Genomic DNA, 21,467 nt, shown 5'->3' with positions numbered 1-21,467 from the left:
GTGGGGTCTCTTTCTTAAGAAGCTGCTCATTGAGCACTGGAACATGCTTCTCTCTCCTCATGCTTTGTCAGTGCTGGCATTTAACAAGTTCAGGCCTTTGGAATCAGTCAGGTCTTATCATCCATTCATTACCATGTTTAGATTGAATATGTGGGGCTGAGGCCAGGAGTAGTGGGAGCTCCTGGTATGTCCAGGCTGAAGGCTGTCAGTGGTATAGGTCTTAACTGAGCGTGCACATAACGCTTAGGCTAAAAGCTGCACAGACCTCCCACTTAAAGTCATCCTTTCAGTTTGAGGGAGAAGGAAGAACCTCAAGAGCCTAGACTTCCCACCTAAGTTTCTCGAGTACTTCCTGACTGATATCTGCCCACTTATGTACAGCATCACGTCCCTCAGTATTGTGTTAAGCCCTTGTTCAAACCACGGCCACTTCCTCCTCTCTCTCAGAAACCCAGAGTAGTTTTGGGGTTAGGGGAGATTTTTTTACTTGAGAGAGCTGTTAAAAACTTAATAATTAGATGTGTTTACATTTTTTAAAAATCCAGATTTCTTACCTCTGGAAATCATCAGGTGCTCAAGCTATGAGGTTGCCATCTCCACCTTTTTATTAATTTTAGCAATTTGCAACTTCTCTGGCTATGTAAATCCTTGATTTTGAGAGTCTGAAGTATGTGTGTGTGTGTATACATGCTAAGTCGCTTTGGTTGTGTCCAACTCTTTGTGACTCCATGGACTGTAGCCCGCCAGTCTCCTGTGTCCATGGGATTCTCTAGGCAAGAATACTGGTGTGGGTTGCCACTCCCTCCTCCAGGGAATCTTCCCGACCCAGGAATCGAACCCACGTTTCCTGTGTCTCCTACATTGGCATATGGGTTCTTTACACTAGTGCCACCTGGGAAGCCCATATATATATGTGTGTGTGTGTGTGTGTTTCTTTTTTTTTTTTTTTTTTTTTTCCTGTTCTAAACATCTACTCTTCAAAGCAAGAATTTATTAAATTTCTAGTATGGACTCAAACTGAGCTGTCAAAGAAGACAACATGATTCCTGCTGTCAGGGTGCTTGTGGTCTAATTAAAAGAACAATAAAAAAAAAATAAGTGAACTAAGTAGAGAATAGTTAAATATTAACTTCTGGTGATAATTATGAACAAAGATCAGCATGAGCTGAGGTTGTGAGGGAGAGCTTCATGGATGACATTGGACTTTTTAAATTCATTCCCTCACTCAGCTGTTATTAAGTACCTACTGTGTGAATTGTACAATATTGGACCCCAAGAATAACAAGGTAATTGACACATCCTATGCTTTCTTTAGAGAGTTTACTGTTTCATTTACAAAGACATGTAAACAAATAAGAATGATAAAGTGTACATGTTTGGATGTGTTGGATAAAAATCTATAAATAGATGCTTGGATATAATAGGTGCTTGGATGAAAATCTATAAATAGACAATGAGAGCACAAGAGTGTGGTCAGCTATCTGCCTGAGATGTTTTATAGAGGAGGTGACAAGTGCATTGGTTTTGGATAAATTGTTGTTCTTATTGTTCAGTCGCTCAGTCGTGTCTGACTTTGTGATCCCATGGACTGCAGCACACCAGGCTTCCCTGTCCTTCACTATCTGTCGGAGCTTGCTCAAACTCATGTCCATTGAGTTGGTGATGCCATCCAATCATCTCACCCTTTGTCACCCCCTTGTCCTCCTGCCGTCAATATTTGGATGAGTAGCGTGGCCAAACCTGGAAATAGAGGAAAGGCATTCCCGACCTGGAGTTCAGTATAAGAAGAGGTATCATTCACTGTATATGGATCTAGATGGTTTTTTAGCATGATGAGAGGAAAGTGAAGGTCAGATCTTGGAGGGCCTGTATATTCTCTGTGAAGTTAAATTGTACAGGAGGTGGAGGGTTACCAGAGTCTTTAAATCAGAGGGTGGAAGGGCACTCCCTACCCCCTCTACCCTGGCAATCTATTCTTCTCTGTCTCTGCCCTGCTGCACCCCAGAAGCTGGCTTGTAGGGCTAAATCTGTAGACTCTCATGACCTTTGATTTCCAGCTAAGTTCAGCCATTGGATAGACAGCCACAGCAGGAGATGGGGTGTGGGTGGGGTCAGGGAGGAAGCTGGTCAAGATCTTTATGTTCTCCAGCTTCATGCCTCCCTTCGAAGGATGGTCTGGGAACAGCTGCATCTCCCCGTCTCAGGGCGACCTACTGACATAACCTTCTCCTTCTGTTAACTAGTCCCTCCCTCAGCCCCACAGGTCTATGGTGGTGACTCTTCTCTGATGCTATCCCTAGCTTATCTCTGTGCTTCCACTGCAGCCCACCCACACCATCATTAGTGGTCCTGCCGTAAATAATTCCTCTGCAAATTATCCTCATTTAAAATATGATTCAATTTTAATTTTAAGCAGTCGTGGAAAGAATAGTTTCCTAGAATGGAAGTCAAGGGGCAAAGCAATCAACGGGTAAAACTGGCCAGAGCCAGATGATGTGGTTGGAATATGCAGTGGTAGTGGAGATGGAGAGGAAGTGATGCCTTCAGGAAAGGGGATGGAGTTGAATTGACACCAGCTGAATGTGAGAGTTCAGGGAAATGGAGGAGTCAAGGATGACCACCCAGGATTCTGACTTGGGTGGCTGCTTGATTCAAAAAATAAAAAGATGAGTTGCATGTATTGATTTTTGAGAGAGATCTTTATGGCAGAACTACTGGGAGATAGGAACCAGGTCTTGGGTAGATCAGTGTGGAATTCAGGAGAGATCTGACTGGTGGGAAGGTTGGGGTACTGTCAGCTTACACGGTCCTTGAAGCCAAGGTGATAGGTGAAGTTCCCCCAGGAGAGCCGAGAGACTGGGAGAAGGAAGGCAGTCACGCACAGAACTTACGAGGACACTAGAAGGACCCAGAGTTCTGCGCAGACTGAAAGGAGAGCAAGGGCACACACCAAGGGGAGAGGAGGAATATTGGTTGCCCAGCTGGTGGAGGAAATATTTGCAGAAGCTGAATGGAGCCAGGTCAGGGAGGGACGTGAAAGCTAAGACAGAGCAGCCCGGGCTGGGTGGTTAGAAATCAAAGAGCTATTACAGGTTCGTGTATTTATTCATTTATTTTACAAATATGTATTGAACACTTAGGTTCTTGAGTAAAATGAAATCCATTAAAGTTGTGTTTCAAGATGAGTAAAGTGAAAAGGCAGAGATGGAGACAGCTTTAAAATCTGAAGCAGTAATACCATTATGAAGCAATAAGGATCAAAACCAGAGTAGTCACAGTGCATGCTGAGGACAAATAGATTTCAGGGAAAGAAAGGGCAAGATGTAGGCAAGAATGAATGTAGAAGCAGCAAGGTGAAGATGAACTGGTGAGTCTCACCAGTACATGTTAGGAAGCATGTCATGTTTATGATAAACTGAGCCCTGGAAAACTTCTGATCATTCTGAAGAAGCAAATGACCAACTGGATGCAATGAAAAATATAATTTTTCCCATTTTCAACAAATAGGAAAATAATTTGCATAGTGTGAAATAGTTGGCTGGCTAGAACATGTGTCCCAGAGTGAATCAGAGTTTTGAATCCAGTTAAGTTCAAGGATGGAGTTTCAGAATTGAAAGCAATGGTCTGACCACTTGTTTCATGGAGGTTGAGAAACAAATAGAAATACCCATAGATGGTTGATGATGAAATTCATACTTTTTTTGATTGATGATTTCTTTCTGTTCGTTGACTTTAATTCCTATTGTCTGTTGGTTACAAGTTTGGAACTTTTGTGCTGAGATTTGTTCTTTACCTTTCTTTTTATCCCAATTCCACTTCCAACCCTCCCCCCCGCCCCCCAAAAAAATTGTAATTTAAGAACTAACTAGAGGTAATATTAGGAATCAGAGTGTAGAATAAGATATGTAATTTGTGTGGAATCCTACACTGTATATTGTAGCATTTCACATTTGTGTTTTCCTTTTTATTTTTTTAAGATTTATTGATTTATTTATGGCTGTGTTGGGTCTTCGTTGCTGTGAGAGGGCTTTCTCTGGTTGTGGCAAGCACGGCTACTCTAGTTGTGGTGTGTGGGTTTCTTATTGCGACAATTTCTCCTGTTTTAGAGCCCGGACTCTAGGCACTTGGGCTTCAGTAGTTGTGGCGCATGGACTTAGCTGTCCCGGACCAGGGATTAAACCCACATCCCCTGCATTGGCAGGCAGACTCTTTACCATTGAGCCACCAGGGAAGTCCTTGGGTTTTTATTTTTTTAATTATGCTTAAGCATATTAGAAATTTCAAAACTTGGTAGTAAGAAGCTGAACAGAATATGAAATATAAACTACCTTATTATCAAATAATTATATGTACCTCTATAATAAGGAAAATACGATTCAAATCTCAAGGTACTATTTTGCAACTATCAGATTGGCACTGATAATAGGAAATGAGGAAGCCACTGGTGGGAGTATAAGTGGGCACATGCTCTGTGAAAGTTAGTTTGGCAATATCTATCAAAAATAAAAACACACTTACCCTCTGGCCCAGCAGTTTCCACACGTAGGCATTTTCCCACCAATGTACTTGCATCCAGCACACAAAGCTTTTGGTACAAGGTTGGAATAAGTTTGAATGCCTGTCAACAGGGGACTTGTCTAATTAGTTATGGTATTTGCACAGAGTAGGATATTGTGTACCTCTTAAAAAGAACAAGGCAGATTTTTATGGAATGATAGAAGAACTATATGGAATCCTACCATCTTTTTGGGGAAGAGTGGTCTTACGCGTACCAGTGGACTGTGTCAGATACCATCTCTGGATGGATGTACACGATGTGAGGAGATCTGAGGATCAGATTGGGAAGGAGACTTTTTACCCTTTACCCTTACATACTATTTGAATTTTTTGGCAATTACATATATTAAGTAAATCATAAAAAAAAAAACTCTTCACATTACTCAGGAAAAGGGACTCTAGGTGGTTCACCAACGCCAACAGTACTGGTGAAAGGTTTAGGTAAATGAGTTTTCATACGTTGTTGGTAGAAGTGAACATTTACATACACTTTTTAGAAGGCAGTCTATTGGTTGGTGCAGTTCAGAATAACTGATTAGATGCATCTCTTTTACCTGGCAGTTCTTTTCCATTTCGGTCCTATAGAAAACCCAACCTGTTTGCATCCATGGAGTTAAAAATACAAAAGCACTTTTAAGTTAAATATTGAGTGTAAGTGTAGACTCCTGTCCGTGTTTATTTGTTGTTCTTCAGTTGCTAAGTTGTCTCTGATTCTTTGTGATCCCATGAACTACAATGCCCATCCTTCACTATCTCCCAGAGTTTGTTCAAACTCATGTCCATTGAGTTGGTGATGCCATCCAACCATCGCATCCTCTGTCATCCCCTTCTCCTCCTGCCTTCAATCTATTCCAGCATCAGGGTCTTTTCATAATGAGTCAGTTCTTCACATCAGGTGGCCAAAGTATTGGAGCTTCAGCATCAGTCCTTCCAGTGAATATTCAGGACTGATTTCCTTTAGGATGGACTGGTTTGATATCCTTTTTGTCCAAGGGACTGTCAGGAGTCTTCTCCAACACCACAGTTCAAAAGCATCATTCTTTGGTGCTCAGCCTTCTTTATGGTCCAACTCTCACATCCATATGTAACTACTGAAAAAAGGATAGTTTTGACTATGTGTTTATTTCTTGAAAAATGGCAGCTGGTTTGTTGCTTCTGTCACTTGAGAATCCTCATTTCTTCACATCTGGAAATGAGCCAGTGGTTTTAAGACCCAGTTATTTGAACCATTTAGAGTGCACTTCACTCACATGACTGACTTGAAACCACCTAACTTCATGTTGGTGGCCTGTCTCTGAAACAGGTAAGAGAAGAAAAGTAAGAATTCCTTCCTTCCTTCCTTCCTTCCTTCCTTCATAAGCCCTGCTTGATGCCCCATGTGGTATAATACCAAGTACCAAGGCAAATCACACATTCCTGGTAATTGTGTTTTCAGCATTCTGGGACTTTCTCTTTTTTTGGCCATGCCATTCAGCATGTGGGTTCTTCGTTCCCTGAGCAGGAATCAAACCTGCGCCTCCTGCACTGGGAGCTCAGAGTCTTAAGCATTGGACCACCATGGAAGTCTCTGGGACCCTTAACCACTTTTGTTCATCTGAGCCATTAGCTCATTGTTGCTTTGGTGTTTTAGTGCCATTTTTGTTGCTTTCTTTGCTATTTTATCATTTGTGCTGATTTCTGTGAGCTTTCCCTGCTCCAAGCTGGGAGGTAGGGTGGGGAAGGGGGGAAACTGGGTGGTTGTCGCCCAGTTGAGTTATGGCCCCACAGGTGGATAATAACGGCCCTGGATCTCACTGGGTTTGCTTTTCTTTACACACATGAAGTCGGCCGCTGTGCTGAAGGGCAGGTGAGCAGGAAACCAGAGTGATGACAGGAGATTGCCTACAGGCAGTGCTCATCACCAGCTGTGATGGGAGCGGGGAGGCGCGAGTCGTGGCAAGTTCCGTCTTCAAGGGCAGAGAACTCACTTCTCATTGCCCCCAACTTCCCAGCCAGTAGCAAACAGGACAGAACTGAATTTGACCACTTCTTCCTCTCCTTGTTCTCTCTACACATCCCAGGGTTGTTGCTCTCTCATTAATTTAGCAAAATTTGTTTCCATTTTTTATCTCTGACTAGTGACCTTTTCCTTCTAAGTAACAAAATCCTATAGTCTGTTCAGCATCATATAGGAGCTCCAAACGTAGACACCTCAGGTAGGACTTCGGGCCTCTTGGCTGTGCTTTTTAATTTTTTTTAAGCTGTATCAGGTCTTAACTTAGTCCCACGACCTTTTTAGTTGTGGCATGTGGGATCTAGTTCCCCAGTCAGGGGTCAGACCCTGACCGCCTGCATTGAGAACTTGGAATCTTAGCCCGTGGACCGCCAGAGAAGCCCCTTAGCTGTGTGTTTAATGTGTCATCTCTGTTGAAGTAAATCGCTGTGATTTTCTTGAGGGATATACACCAAAAGACAGGCATTTTCTGAATAACAGTTATTATCAGCATATTAATTAATGTAGTTTTAGAAGCAACTCATGAAAGCCGATCAGTAATACTACCAGCCTTTGCTTTCTACATTATTGCCTTCAGTTTCTGTAAACTAATCTATGAGCGTGCTGTTGGATTTATTCCTGGGAGTTTTGGGGTCCTGCAGACAGAAGAGTTCTCTCACTGGAGACTTTTTTTTTTTTTTTAATGAAATTAACAAAACTGCTGAAAGACAATGCAGTTTCCTGCCTCTCCGGGAACAGGGTTTTGACAGTAACATCTCAGAACAGATGTTTCGGCGATCTCCAAATGTTTTTATTTGGTGGCACAAAGACTCTGTTATTCATGAAATGGTCTGTTAAAAAATTAGTTCCTCCGTGTGGGGGTTGTGGGAATATGTGTTACATAAATTGATTTCACATTTTGGCAGGGCACGGGTTCTTAACTCTTTAGATTGGCTCTGAGATTTGACTCTGACGAGTTCTGCCTTCCAGGGATAGGGCAGCGCAGTGGCCCAGCACCTTTCTCAGAGCACTTCAAGTTGACTCCTCTGAGTGTCAGATTCTTTTATAGGAGAATAGGAGCTAAGTCAGTAAAAGTGCTTAGAAATTTGGTCTCTTAAAATGCAGTGAGAGGATATGGGCATGTTCGTTTTTCATTTGCATTATTCCCTAATATAATCTGCAGCTGTGGACTACAATCTGCAGCTTATAATTCTGGGTTCTGGACTCACATTTAAAGGGAAAACTTCTATTCTTAAGGTGCACATGGGTCTGGCTCAAGTGGTAAAAAATCCTCCTGCAACACAGGAGGTGCAGGAGACCCCGGGTTCCACCCCTGGGTCGGGAAGATCCCCTGGAAGAGGAAATGGCAACCCACTCCAGAATTCTTGCCTGAAAAATCCCATGGACAGAGGAGCCTGGCGGGCTACAGTCTATGGGGTCGCAAAGAGTCAGAGAACACGTAAGATCTCTACCTTACTAGACACCTCAGTGTAACTACTTAGGAGTATTGGAATATAAAGGCTGGTCATTTTCATTTCTAAATGTCTTGTTTTCTGGCCACACTTTCTGGGTCTTTGCTGTCCTCCCAGCAGGACAGAGGTCAGCAAACCATGTGGCCTCAGGGCCAGGTCTGACCTACTGCCTGTTTTTGTAACGTTTGATTAGAACACAGCTGCTGCAATTCGTTTACAAATTGTCTGAGGCTGCCTTTGAGATACTTTGCCAGAGTTGAAATAGTTGAAGCAGAGGCCATTTAGTCCACAAAAACTAAATTATTTACAGAACGAGTTTGCAGCCCCTGTAATAGGAAGTTGCATATATACCGTGACCCGGTATTTAAAACATTACATCAAAACATTTGATATATTTAGATCTTAAAGGTATTTGTGGGGTGTAAGAAGTATAAAATAATTATTTGGTTTTAGACCATTAAACATATGACAGGAAAATGTTTAAAATAAAACTATATGTACACACAGAAACATATAAACTAAAATCTTGTAGAACAATATAAATAAACTATATGGAAAAGAGGAGACAGAAGTTAACGGATGGTATTAGATATTCAGTAAACAGTTAAAAGGAATGAATGAAAGGAACTGATTTTTCTGATGTGCAGTATGTTCAGATGTGAAAACATTTGGTCACATTTAGCTGGCACTTTGTTCTTATTCTTTCATCTCTGTGCGTTCATCACTCTCAGCATAGTTTCTTGTCGTTGTTCCCATGCAGTTGAGGTCTTCCTGTCCATCTAACAGACAACAAACACAGGTGAGACTAGAAGGTTAGAATCTATGCAGCTTTACTGTTGACCCACAGCCATGCCAGACAGAATTATTCATTTGGTCCATACACCAAAACTTATCTGAGCCTGCTGATAGTAAAAGATCTCAGTTCAGTTCAGTTCAGTCATTCAGTTGTGTCCGACTCTTTGCGACCCCATGGACTGCAGCATGCCAGGCTTCCCTGTCCATCACCAACTCCCAGAGTTTACTCAAACTCATGTCCATAGAGTCACTGATGCCATCCAGCCATCTCATCCTCTGTCATCCCCTTCTTCTTCTGCCTTCAGTCTTTCCCAGCATCAGGGTCTTTTCCATGAGTCATTTCTTCACATCAGGTGGCCAGAGTATTGGAGTTTCAGTTTCAGCATCACTCCTTCCAATGAATACTCAGGACTGATCTCCTACAGGATGGACTGGTTGGATCTCCTTGCAGTCCAGGGGACTCTCAAGAGTCTTCTCCAATACTACGGTTAAAAGCATCGATTCTTCAGCGCTCAGCTTTCTTTATAATCCAGCTCTCACATCCATACATGACTACTGGAAAAACCATAGCTTTGACTAGACAGACCTTTGTTGGCCAAGTAATGTCTCTGCTTTTTAATAGGCTGTCTAGGTTGGTCATAACTTTTCTTCCAAGGAGCAAACGTCTTTTAATTTCATGGCTGCAGTCACCATCTGCAGTGATTTTGGAGCCCCCCCAAAGTAAAATCTGTCACTGTTTCCATTGTTTCCCAATCTATTTGCCATGAAGTGATGGGACCAGATGCCATGGCCTTAGTTTTCTGAATGTTGAGTTTTAAGCCAACTTTTCACTCTCCTTTCATTTTCATCAAGAGGCTCTTTAGTTCTTCTTCATTTTCTGCCATAAGGGTGGTGTCTTCTGCATATCTGAGGTTATTGATATTTCTCCTGGCAATCTTGATTCCAGCTTGTGCTTCTTCCAGTCCAGCATTTCTCATGATGTACTTTCTGCATATAAGTTAAATAAGCAGGGTGACAATATATAGCCTTGATGTACTCCTTTCTTGATTTGGAACCAGTCTGTTGTTCCACATCCAGTTCTAACTGTTGCTTCTTGACCTGCATACAGATTTCTCAGGAGGTAGGTCAGGTGGTCTGGTATTCCCATCTCTTGAAGAATTTTCCACAATTTGTTGTGATCCACATAGTCAGAGGCTTTGGCATAGTCAATAAAGCAGAAGTAGATGTTTTTCTGGAACTCTCTTGCTTTTTTTGATGATCCAACGAATGTTGGCAATTTGATCTCTGGTTCTTCTGTGTTTTCTAAATCCAGCTTGTACATCTGAAAGTTCAAGGTTGACGTACTGTTGAAGCATGCCTTGGAAAATTTTGAGCATTACTTTGCTAGCATGTGAGATGAGTGCAATCGTGTTGTAGTTTGAGCATTTTTTGGTATTGCCTTTCTTTGGAATTGGAATGAAGACTGACCTTTTCCAGTCCTGTGGCCACTGCTGAGTTTTCCAAATTTGCTGGCATATTGAGTGCAGCACTTTCACAGCATCATCTTGGACTTGAAATAGCTCAGCTGGAATTCCATCACCTCCACTAGCTTTGTTCGTAGTGATGCTTCCTAAGGCCCACTTGACTTCACATTCCAGGATGTCTAGCTCTAGGTGAGTAATCACACCATCATGGTTTTCTGGGTCATGAAGATCTTTTCTGTATAGTTCTGTGTATTCTTGCCACCTCTTCTTAGTATCTTCTGCTTTCTGTTAGGTCCATACCATTTCTGTCCTTTATTGTGCCCATCTTTGAATGAAATGTTCCCTTGGTATCTCTAATTTTCTTGCAGGCGGTCTGGTCTTTCCCATTCTATTGTTTTCCTCTATTTCTTTGCATTGATCACTGAGAAAGGCTTTCTTATCTCTCCTTGCTATTCTTTGGAACTCTACATTCAAATGGGTATATTTTTCCTTTTCTCCTTTGCCTTTTGCATCTCTTCTTTTCACAGCTATTCGTAATGCTGCCTCAGACAACCATTTTGCCTTTTTGCATTTCTTTTTCTTGGGGATGGTCTTGATCACCACCTCCGATACATTGTCACAAACCTCCATCCATGGTTCTTCAGGCACACTGTCTATCAGATCTAATCCCTTGAATCTGTTTGTCACTTCCACTGTATAATCATAAGGGATTTGACTTAGGTCATACCTAAAAGATCTCAGACACAAGAAAAAAATAACTAAAGAATGCCTGAAGAACACCAAATTGAAAGAGAAGAGAAATGTGTGCAGCTTTACTCTTGGCACCACAGCCACACCAGACAGCATTCTTCATTCGATCCATATCCCAAAGCATATTTGAGCCTGCTGATAGTAGAAGATCTCAGACACAAGAAAAAAATAAAAGTGCCTGAAGAACAAGCACCCAAATTGAAAGAGAAGAGAAATGTGTGCAGCTTTGCTCTTGACACCACAGCCATACCAGACAGAATTATTCATTTGGTCCATATACCAAAGTGTATTTGAGCCTGCTGATAGTAAAAGATCTCAGACACAAGAAAAAATAACTAAAGAATACCTGAAGAACAAGCGCCTAAATTGAAAGAGAAGAGAAATGATGATAGAGATGGGCGATCTGTTTAAGGGGTTAGAGATGGTTTGTATCAAGAAACCCAGGCTCTCTTATCTGAACCAAAATATCAGTGATCATGACAAACAGGACAAGAAAAAGAAAATATAAGAATTCTGAAGCTCTTATGTCACGAGAGGGAACATCCTGTTTTGTTAGAAGGTACTCCCCACCTCAGGATCTTTTTTTAAGGACATGAACAGTGTCTGCAGCCACTTTTATAAGCGAACACAGAGATGTTCTAGACCTTCCATAGACACAGCAACCACTGGTCACACAGGCTCTTGAGCACTTGTAATGAGGCTAGTGTGAACAGAGGCATGCCACGAGGGTAAAACAAACACAGGATTTAAAAGATAATGTGAAAAAATTGTATTCCTGAAAATTCTAACTCACTGATGACTACTTTTGTCCCGTTATTTAACACAGCCCGATGCTGAAAGATTGCTTCATCCTGAAAGATAATTTCAGCTGCTTGTCTGATCTGTTCTTGGTAGGATTGATTCCTGAAAAATATCCTTTGAGGCTCTGTACATTATTCAGATTTGAATGATTTTTAAGTACACCGTTGCTTGCTTTCTTTGTTGAGTGAAAACATTCATCTGTGGTTTAGAAGCAAACCTCGTATACAGTAATGTAGTTCACCTTTTATTTACAACTTGGAAAACCTGCAATTACTTCTGCATTGCTCTATTGTCTGCCAGTTCCAGGACTACAGTAATTTTCTTTTATTTAGCAAACATTTATTAAGTACCTATTGCATGCAAGGCATTGTGCTTCCCTGAATTTAGACATGTTGGATTCAGTGCTAATGGGACTTCAAAGTATAACCATCCAGGGGGCCTTAGATGCCTCTAGAAGTGAAAGGAAATGTAGACTGTGTCAAATATATTTATTATAAATCTGCATAGTCATTTGCTCAAGAAAAATTGAGATGTTTAACTTCACTAATCTTCAAAGAGATGCAGATTAATAAAAGGAAGAGTGCTTTCTAATATGCATGGAATTGTCTAATTGAAAAAATACTCAGAACAGTATTGTGCTCCAACTAGGAGGCACATAGCCTGTTGGTAGAAATCTAAATTGGTTTAAGTTTTTTGGGGGAAAAAAAAATTTATTCATGAATGGTAAACAAGAAGTTGTGTTACTCTTTAATTTAATAATCTCACTCCAGAAGATTTATCCCCAGAACATGAACCAAAAGACAAAATCCCTGTGTGTCTTGAGAAGAGAGAGGGGAGCCGAGAGTCACTAAACGACTACTTATGCTGAACACTTTGCATCATCTCAGTTAATCCCCACAGCTGCCCTGTGAAGTGTCCCCACTTTACAGGCGAGGAAGCAAGGCTCAGACGGATTTAGTGATTTGCCAGTATCATAAAACATGTACGTGGCAGAGCGCCCACTTACATTAGGCACCTGCCTAACTCAGCCTGACCGTAGAAGAACAGAAAAACAGATAAACCCGTTATTAGATGCTGTGCAAACATTGTGTCATCATGTGGGGAAAAGGAGAAAAATTACAAAGGAACAGAGTATAAAACTGTAAATAAACCATGGTTATTAAAAGTTTGTACACAGACTAGAGAAGTGACAAAAGAAAAAGTTTAATTGGTTATAGTGGCAGAATTTAAGTAAGTAGAATTAAGATTGCCATAGTCTTTCTGAATTTTTAAAGATTGTTTTTATGAAAAAGATATGATCATTTTGTATTTTCGAATGTGTTATTCATCACTCTACATCCTTCTAGAAGGTACTCGAGCTGTTATGTCTAGGTGCATCCTCTATTTTGTCATCGCCACCTACCCATTAACTCTTGAAAACCCTTCTGTCAAGGTTCATCACCAGCAAAATCCATACCTCCTTAAACCTACCTCTGTTACTTGCATCTTGTTAAAACCCAGACCTGCATATACCCTGAAGACACTCCTTTCATGAAGCCCTCTGAGGTGGTAGCTCTATTTTGTGTTTGTTTTTTTGATTCAAGTGCCTCCAGGAGAAGAAGGGGAGTGATGTCAAGTGTTGCCTACAGAACTGAAATGAGACTGAGAACTGTTGGATTTACAGCTTGAATTTAATTGGGGATTTTGATATGAGCAGTGGAATTGTTGGGCCACAGCACCTGAGTCACCTGGCTTCTAGGATGTACGACTTCTGGATTTTCCTCTTATTCCCCTGACCGTTCCTCAGTCTCCCAGAACTCAAACCTTGGACGTCTTCTCAGTCTGCACTTAAGCCCATGTTCGTCATCATTAAATGTCATGACTGAAAATATCATCCATGTGCTGATGGCGCCCAGAGTTATCTCCAACCAGACCTTTCTCTTGACCGCCACACTTATGTGTCTGTCTAGAGCTTTCAGAGTATCTCCATTTCTATGTCTAATAAGGGCTTCCCTGGTGGCTCAGTGGTAAAGAATCTGCCTGCCAATGCAGAAGACACGGATTTGATCCCTGGGTTGGGAAGATCCCCTGGAGAAGGAAATGGCAACCGACTCCAGTATTCTTGCCTGGGAAATCCCACGGACGGAGGAGCCTGGCAGGCTGCAGTCCATGGGGCTGCAAAGAGTCAGACACGACTGAGCCTGAGTCCAAACTTAACCCCTGGCCTTACTTCCTTATCCGACTCCTCCAGACCTGCCCATCTCAGTCAATGGCATTTCCATTCCTTTAGCCACTCAGGCCAGATTCCCGACATTTTTTCACCTCTTCCAAACCCCTGCCATCTCATACCTGCCCGATGGCGGAGGCCTTCTAACTGGTGTCTCTGCCTCTACACCTGGCGCCTTCACAGTGTCCTCAACAAGCAACCAGAGTGATTCTTCTATAATCACCACTGCTTTTCCACTGGTGGGCTGTGGTCCATGGGGTTGCAGAGTTGGAGACAACTGAGCACATAAACTCATTACTCACCTTCTAACATATTATATACTCCATTGATTTATTGTAGATATCTTCTGTCTCCCACTACAATGTAAATTTTCAAGAGGACATTTTTATCTAGTCTCTTAATTGATTTATCTACAGCATCTAAAATAATGCCTCCACCTAAGAGATGCTGTGTTAAAAAATATGTTGAGGATATGAATGGTCAGTATGCAGGTGTCCCTGTTTCTGCCAGTGACCCATGGATGCATGCAGAGCACTCTGTGTCATAAGAGTTTTTCATTCCTTTTCCAATTTCTCAAGTGTTATAAACAGCATTCAGAAAATGACCACTGAGAAACATGGTGTCGTGGGCTTGATTGTATGTGGTCTTTTATTCTCAGCTGACAGCAGCTCCTCTAGAATGTAGCAGTGAGTGTCACAAATGCTGAAAATGTACAAGCAGTATAGTAGATCCTTGACATTTTTAGGAATGTGTTCAAAGTTCTTCAAAAATCACCCAAGCTACGGCTACCATGATAGTATGTCTGCACTGATGAATTTCACAGGTGGCAGTAAACAGAAGGAAGCCACCTGCTGCTCCAGATGCCAAGTGCCTTACTCACTGGAAGGGTCTCCCCCCAACACCAGTCCCCTCAGGCTCAGGCCATGTACCACAGCCACATCACAAATTATAGGAGCTTCTGAGCCCCCAATATCACTCACATATTCTTGAAACCAAGGGCATCAGTGAAAGCTAAGGGACCACAGATTATTTTATTCCACCTGCACATTTTAAAAACACTAATTTAAAAAAATAAGTTCCCCCAGGCCACTCAACCTTGGTTTTAGAATTTAATGTGTGGGGGCATCATTGCAACTAAATAACAGCAGGACCACTATCACAAGCCACATGTGCAACCGTTTATAACACACTGAGTTTTCACATCGTGTTTACACTCTAAGTAAGCATTCATCCAATTTGATGTTGATCCTCTGGGAACAAACCCTGAATGTAAGAAAAAAAAATAAAAAGAAACTACACATTTGCTTTCATTTTTAAGCTAATTTTTAAATATATATCCTAGTTCAGAGAAAAGCTTCTGCCACAGTGGCTCTCTTTTTTTTAGTGTAATGCTCGGAAGCCTCTGACGGACAAGAGTGGGAGTAAGGGGAGGGGATGCTGTCGCCACGGTGACAGCTGTCCAGCGTAAGCGTTTCACAGCTCTTCCCTTTATCGTGTATTTTAGGCCAATTCAAGTTGCTGGAACAAGACCGAGATATAAAGGAGCCAGTGCAATATTTCAACAGCGTGGAGGAGGTGGCCAAAGCATTTCCTGAACGCGTGTACGTCATGGAGGAAATAACATTCAACGTGAAGGTAGCTCTGAGAGAACCACATATTTCCCCTTCCTAACCTCCTTTAGCTTTAGTGCTCATCTGCGCCTCTTCCTGTGGAGGTCCGATCTTCCTCGTGGGTTGGTGTCAATGGCTAAATCTGGTCTTACAAGAACTGTGCCGTAGCTGAGCTGACCACCCAACCCCCCACCCCCAGGTTCCTACACTTGGTTAGCATTATCTTTGGCTAAAATAACTGTTAAGGCAGATCAAAAGTGGTTTTGTTTTGTTTTTTTTCCTCTCTTTTTGAAAACTCTGGACTTTATTCCCTAATATGTAATCATTTTTTGGGCCAGATTCTTGTGTGAGGCTAGATGCCCTGCTTGTGAGAGCAAGTAAAAGGCATTCGGTAAATCTAATACCACAGACTCACTTAGGAGAGAAACTTCAGAGCATGCCTTGACATGAGCATATAGTCTTTGTAGACTGTCCATGTTAGTCTACAGAGGAAAAGTTGAGGTCTTGAATGTGCCCAGTAGGTACTTACTTTTCTTTTATTTATTTTCTTTTGGCCACACTGGGTCTTCGCTGCTTGACATGGGCTTTCTCTAGTTGCGGTGCGCGGGCTGCTCATTGCGGTGCTTTCTCTAGTTGCAGTGCGCGGGCTGCTCATTGCAGTGCTTTCTCTAGTTGCGGTGCGCGGCTGCTCATTGTGATGCTTTCTCTAGTTGCGGTGCGTGGGCTGCTCATTGCGGTGCTTTCTCTAGTTGCGGTGCGCGGGCTGCTCATTGCGGTGCTTTCTCTTGCTGCGGAGCACAAGCTCTGGGGCGCGAGGGCTTCAGTAGTTGCAGCACGTGGACTCAGTAGTTGTGGAGCACGGGCTTCCTTGCTCTCGGGCCTATGGAATCTTCGCAGACCCGGGATCGAACCCATGTCCCCTGCATGGGCAGGCGGACTCCTAACCAGCTGGACCACCAGGGAAGTTCCCCAAAAGGTACTATTAGTCCTTGTTTATCAGAAAGAAGCTGAATAGTGTTCACTAGACTGCATTGGTTTTACACTCTTTAGTTTTATTTATTTGGTCATGTAGCATGTGGGATCTTAGTTTCCCTACCAGGGATCGAACCTATGACCCCTGCATTAGAAGCATGGAGTTTTCACCATTCTGCCAGGGAAGTCCCCAGTTTTGCATTCTTAGAGGGACGGTTCCATCCTTTCCTACACAGCAAGCTAGCTCCTTGACAAAACCTGCTATTGAAGAAAGACGAACCAGAGAAGCAATGCCACCAGCCAGGTGCAACTTCGTTGCCCACAAACCCTCTGCATTTTCTTCAGCAACATCCACAATTACACTGACACATTTTCGAAAGTGTTCACATGGAAAGCATTTTCTCTTTAACCTCATTTCATTTCAGCGGGAAGTCCAACTGAGTCAGGATTTTCTCTGAAAATTTCAGTCTTAAGGAGCAGATTCTGGTTTCTTAGAAATCCGCTCTATTTGAAAAACAGCCCATGTGGTGTGTTGGTCCAAAAATGCAAGTGTCTTTGCAGATGGGTCACTCCACCTACACTCCCAGAAAAGGCTGCAGATGCCCAAAACAGCTTCCTTAGTGCAAAAGTCAGCCCATTTAATTGGCTAGGCTAAATCATTCTTTGTTCCAGAGCTAAAGCCCAGCACCATAATCTACTCCCTTTATTATTAAAATGGGTGAGATTTTGTATTTTGTAAAGTCTTTTACTAACCAAAGTATGCTTATGTTCAGAGTATTTATAATTTTTAACTCCTTCAGTGGCTCAGGCTTGTATTCATTTACAGCTAAAGATTGTGAGAACCTGTTCATTTTTAAACTCTCCGAGATTTGTTGGCCATAAGTTAATCAAATCCTGTTTCATCAGGATCTTGATTTAAATCTCTCCTTAAAATTTATTTAGAATTAACTGAAAGAAAAAAAATTGTTTAGGATGGAAAGTTAATGCTGTAAAACTCTCTTCTGAAACATTTCATTTTGCTGGTAAATGATGAGAAATCAAACATAAATTCATTATTTATTTATTTTTTTTTACAATTTTCAAGTATTAAAATCTAACATTCAGTCTTTGGTGGCATATTGTTTACATGAAAGGTTTTTTTAAAATGCCATTAAATGCTGTTTCTTTGTGAATTTCTATTGGACCAGCAATGAATGAAAAAGTAATACTGAAACCAGTACATTTTGATAGGGTTTTTTTCCCCCACAGAATACCATGATTGGCTATATTGGTTAAAATGTATGTAACAGAGATATCATTTAAAAGTTTAGCACAGTGGTGTGAAGGTACTTAACACTGCTAACTCGTTTACTGAAAAATGGTTCAGATGGTAAATTTCATGTTATGTATGTTTTACAGCAGTTTTTAAAAAGCAAGTCCGTGGAATTCCTGCTGAAATGAGACTGAACAGAAAATCCTTTCAATCTGAGTACTTTCTAAAATGTGTCAGGATAATTGTTGGTGTTACAAATAAGTGTATGGAGGAGTAGCTTATAGCATCCATAGAGCTGGTTGGATTGGGGTTGAGTTCTGTGCTATGCATGCATGAATATTTTAATACCTCTGGTCCATCACTGATAAAGTTTTAAGATGCCTTCACATCCAGCCTGCACTAATCATTAAGACAGCTTTCGATTCTATTCAAGGAAAACCCAATGAGAGAACTTCAAGAAATTTATGTAAAAAAGTACACACAAGTCTGTGTGCTTAGTGAGTAAACACGCACATAAATAAATAAACCAAGGAGATTTGTGGGAAATATTTCTGGAAACTGCCTGCATTTTAAAAGAAAATGTTGGATGCCATGGTCTTCTTTAAAACTTGATTATAATGTGCATTTATCGATATGCAGAGCTTAATGTCAGGAGCTCACTGGCAGCAAGGAAGTGCTATGCTTTGTTACTTCCCCTGGAGAGGGAGAGAATAAATGAAAAACAGTACAACCTATTCATAAATATAACTGTCACAAATATTGTTAAATATTACATAATATGAAATACAAATATTATTTAGGAAGCAGTTTTTTGAAGGATAGGAGGATTCACACTTCCTTGGAAAATTTATCCTCTTCTTTATGCTTCAGATCAGCGTAAATTAGACCAAGAGAAATGACTTACAGTTAAGAACTGGCAGCTAACTGGCATCATCATAGTCAAGAGGCACAGTTATTTTTTGAAATAAATATATATATGCACATTTATTCGTATATATTTACAAGTGCAAATTGAAGCATGAAAAGAATACAGAGTAAAACAGAAGTATTGAAAGAACAAGATGTAGTTTTGTTATTTTCAAGACTATAGCAAAAATTTACCTAAAATTCAATGGATCACATTAGTACTATTTGAGGAGGGCATGGCCACCCGCTCCAGTATTCTTGCCTGGAGAATCCCCATGGACAGGGGAGCCTGGCGGGCTACAGTCCATGGGGTTGCAAAGAGTTGGACATGACTGAGCGACTAAGCACACATATTAGTACTGTTTACACATTTATTTCAAAATAAAGTATTCCTTTTATCTTGAGCTAAAGAAAATATGTCTTTAAAAGATGACTTGATATTTAAAAATTATCTACCTGATTGCCCCATGGTTGATGAACTGCATGAAATGAGTTAATATATATTAAATATTTAATTCTTTAAGCAGCAGATATATTTTGAGCCCTTACTACATGACCAGCCTCATTATAGGCCCTGGGAGTAAATATCAAATATATAAATCCCTGCCTGCGTGGAGATTACATTCTGCTCAGGAGGCAGAATGTAAATAAGCAAATATAGACACTATTATGTTGGCCCAAAAGTTCGTTTGGGTTTTTCTGTAAGATACAGAAAAACCCAAACAAAGTTTTGGGCCAACCCAATACCTCCAAATAAAGACATAAAGACAGTAGATAAACAGGTCTGGAGCTTGGGACACGGTCTGGAGCTTGGGGTATAATATATATTGAGGGCTTACCAGCTCCTCGATGGCATTTGAAGCCATGGGGCTGTGTTCACCTACATCTCAACTGAGGGTGACCCACCCCACACCCTCCCAGGGACAGTTGACAGTGTTTGGATACAATTTTGACTGTCACAGCTTGGGAAAGGGATGGGGGGCTACTGGTATCTAGTAACAAGAGGACAAGGATACTGATAAATGTCACAGGACAGGCCCTATAACAAAGCATTAATGAGCAGAAGCATCCAGACCACCAAGCTTGAGAACCCCTAACCTAGAGACTAGATGAAGAGTGGAGATCTGAGAAACAAGCCCTGGAGCTCTCCAGCCCTGGGGTCTAGAGGAGACAGAAAGAAGTAATCGGTAGAGAGACAGTAGAACACGTGAGACCCCGGCAGCCAGAGGGCGATAGTGTTTCAGAGAAGAATGGGCACTTGTGTCCAATGGCTAGTGATGGAATTGGATAAGGACTGGGAACTAACCATTACATTTAGTAAAATGGGAGTCTTTGGAGGCTTTGAGAGGAAGGAAATAATAATCAGCTCGGAGACCCAGAAAGCAGTTAACCAGGGAAGCATAGTAGGATGGTCCCAGGGTTCTGTCAAAATAAATTTCAAGTGAAATTACATAGCACCAGCTTCTTTTCCTTCCAGCCATCTTCAGCAGGTAAGTTGGGTTTAGTCTGAGTCAGGCTTTACCTAGTAGAGTAACAGAGGTCAGCGAAGGCACAGATGAAGTGCCCAGGAGTGGCAGGTAGCAATGAGCCGTGGACTTTTCACTGGGTAAGGAAGTATGAATACGATCAATGGGATCTTGGAGATCCTGATGAAGTTAAGAGACTTCCAATGTGGGTTAAGAAAGCGAGGTGAGACAAGGAGCAGCGATAGAATGTAGAATGCTTGGGGTTAAATTTGAGGCAGTAACATAGGAAATGACAGGAGTAGCTGTCTCTTCAAATCTAAATATGCCTTTTTGAGTCGGCAGTCGAGGTGGGGGGAACAGAAAATGGGAGATGAGTAGGTCAAGAAAATGAAAGAATATGTAGGCAGGTAACCGCTTGCTGATCATTTTGTGTGTTTCCTCCAGCCCCTCCTAAGCTAATGGCATTCAGTGTTTTAAGAACAGCAGTCACCTGCCTCATTCACCACTTTTTCTCTCTATTAATAACATCCAGCTTTTGGTTTCCATGGTGAGAATCTTGTTTACCCATTTTCCTGCCCACTTGTTTCTAACTGTGATAGGCATTTTCTTAATTACCTCTTTTAGTTGTTTCATCAACTGTCTCTGTTCTAATGTTTACTTTCAAAGTCAGAAGATGTCTTATCTCTGAATTGGTCATTCCCAACCGAAGCCTCATTCCTCTGTGCTTCAATAAGAAACATAGCAGCACCGACAGTTTTCAGTCCTACTTCTTTCTTTAAACGAGGTGTCATGATCTAAAGGGCACATCAGACTGGGTAGTGTAGCTCAGGCTCTGGATTCAGAGCTGAGGTCCAGACACTGACTGTGACCACGGGCAGGTCATAGGACACAGTGCCGTCACCTGCAAAATGGGCAAAATACGGGAGATACCACAGGAATATCTCATGCAAAGACAGACACAGTAAAGGAGAGACAGTATGGACCTAGCAGAAACAAGATATTAGGAAGAGGTGGCGAGAATACACAGAACTATACAAAAAAGAACTTCACGACGCAGAGAACCACGATGGGAGGATCACTCACCTAGAGCCAGACATCCTGGAATGTGAAGTTAAGTGGACTTTAGGAAGCATCACTGCAAACAAAGTTAGTGGAGGTGATGGAATTCCAGTTGAGCTATTTCAAATCCTAAAAGATGATGCTGTCTAAGTGCTGCACTCGATATACCAGACAATTTGGAAAACT

The 21,467-nt window shown here is 41.6% G+C and overlaps 1 protein-coding gene across 3 annotated transcripts in view; it reads left to right on the top strand.

Annotated features, from left to right (window-relative positions):
* Positions 1-21,467, top strand: part of GAREM1 (GRB2 associated regulator of MAPK1 subtype 1) — a 222,917-nt gene that overhangs the window by 157,083 nt on the left and 44,367 nt on the right. For all 3 annotated transcript variants that reach the window (XM_070452795.1, XM_020906915.2, XM_020906907.2), the window contains one exon: positions 15,521-15,651. In XM_070452795.1, the coding sequence (XP_070308896.1) occupies positions 15,521-15,651 (131 nt within the window). The remainder of the gene's footprint in view (positions 1-15,520; positions 15,652-21,467) is intronic.

Source organism: Odocoileus virginianus, chromosome 22, assembly GCF_023699985.2.
Source record: "Odocoileus virginianus isolate 20LAN1187 ecotype Illinois chromosome 22, Ovbor_1.2, whole genome shotgun sequence".
Lineage (NCBI taxonomy): Eukaryota > Metazoa > Chordata > Mammalia > Artiodactyla > Cervidae > Odocoileus > Odocoileus virginianus.
Note: the sequence above shows the minus strand (reverse complement) of the source record. Positions and strands in the feature narration are given on the sequence as shown.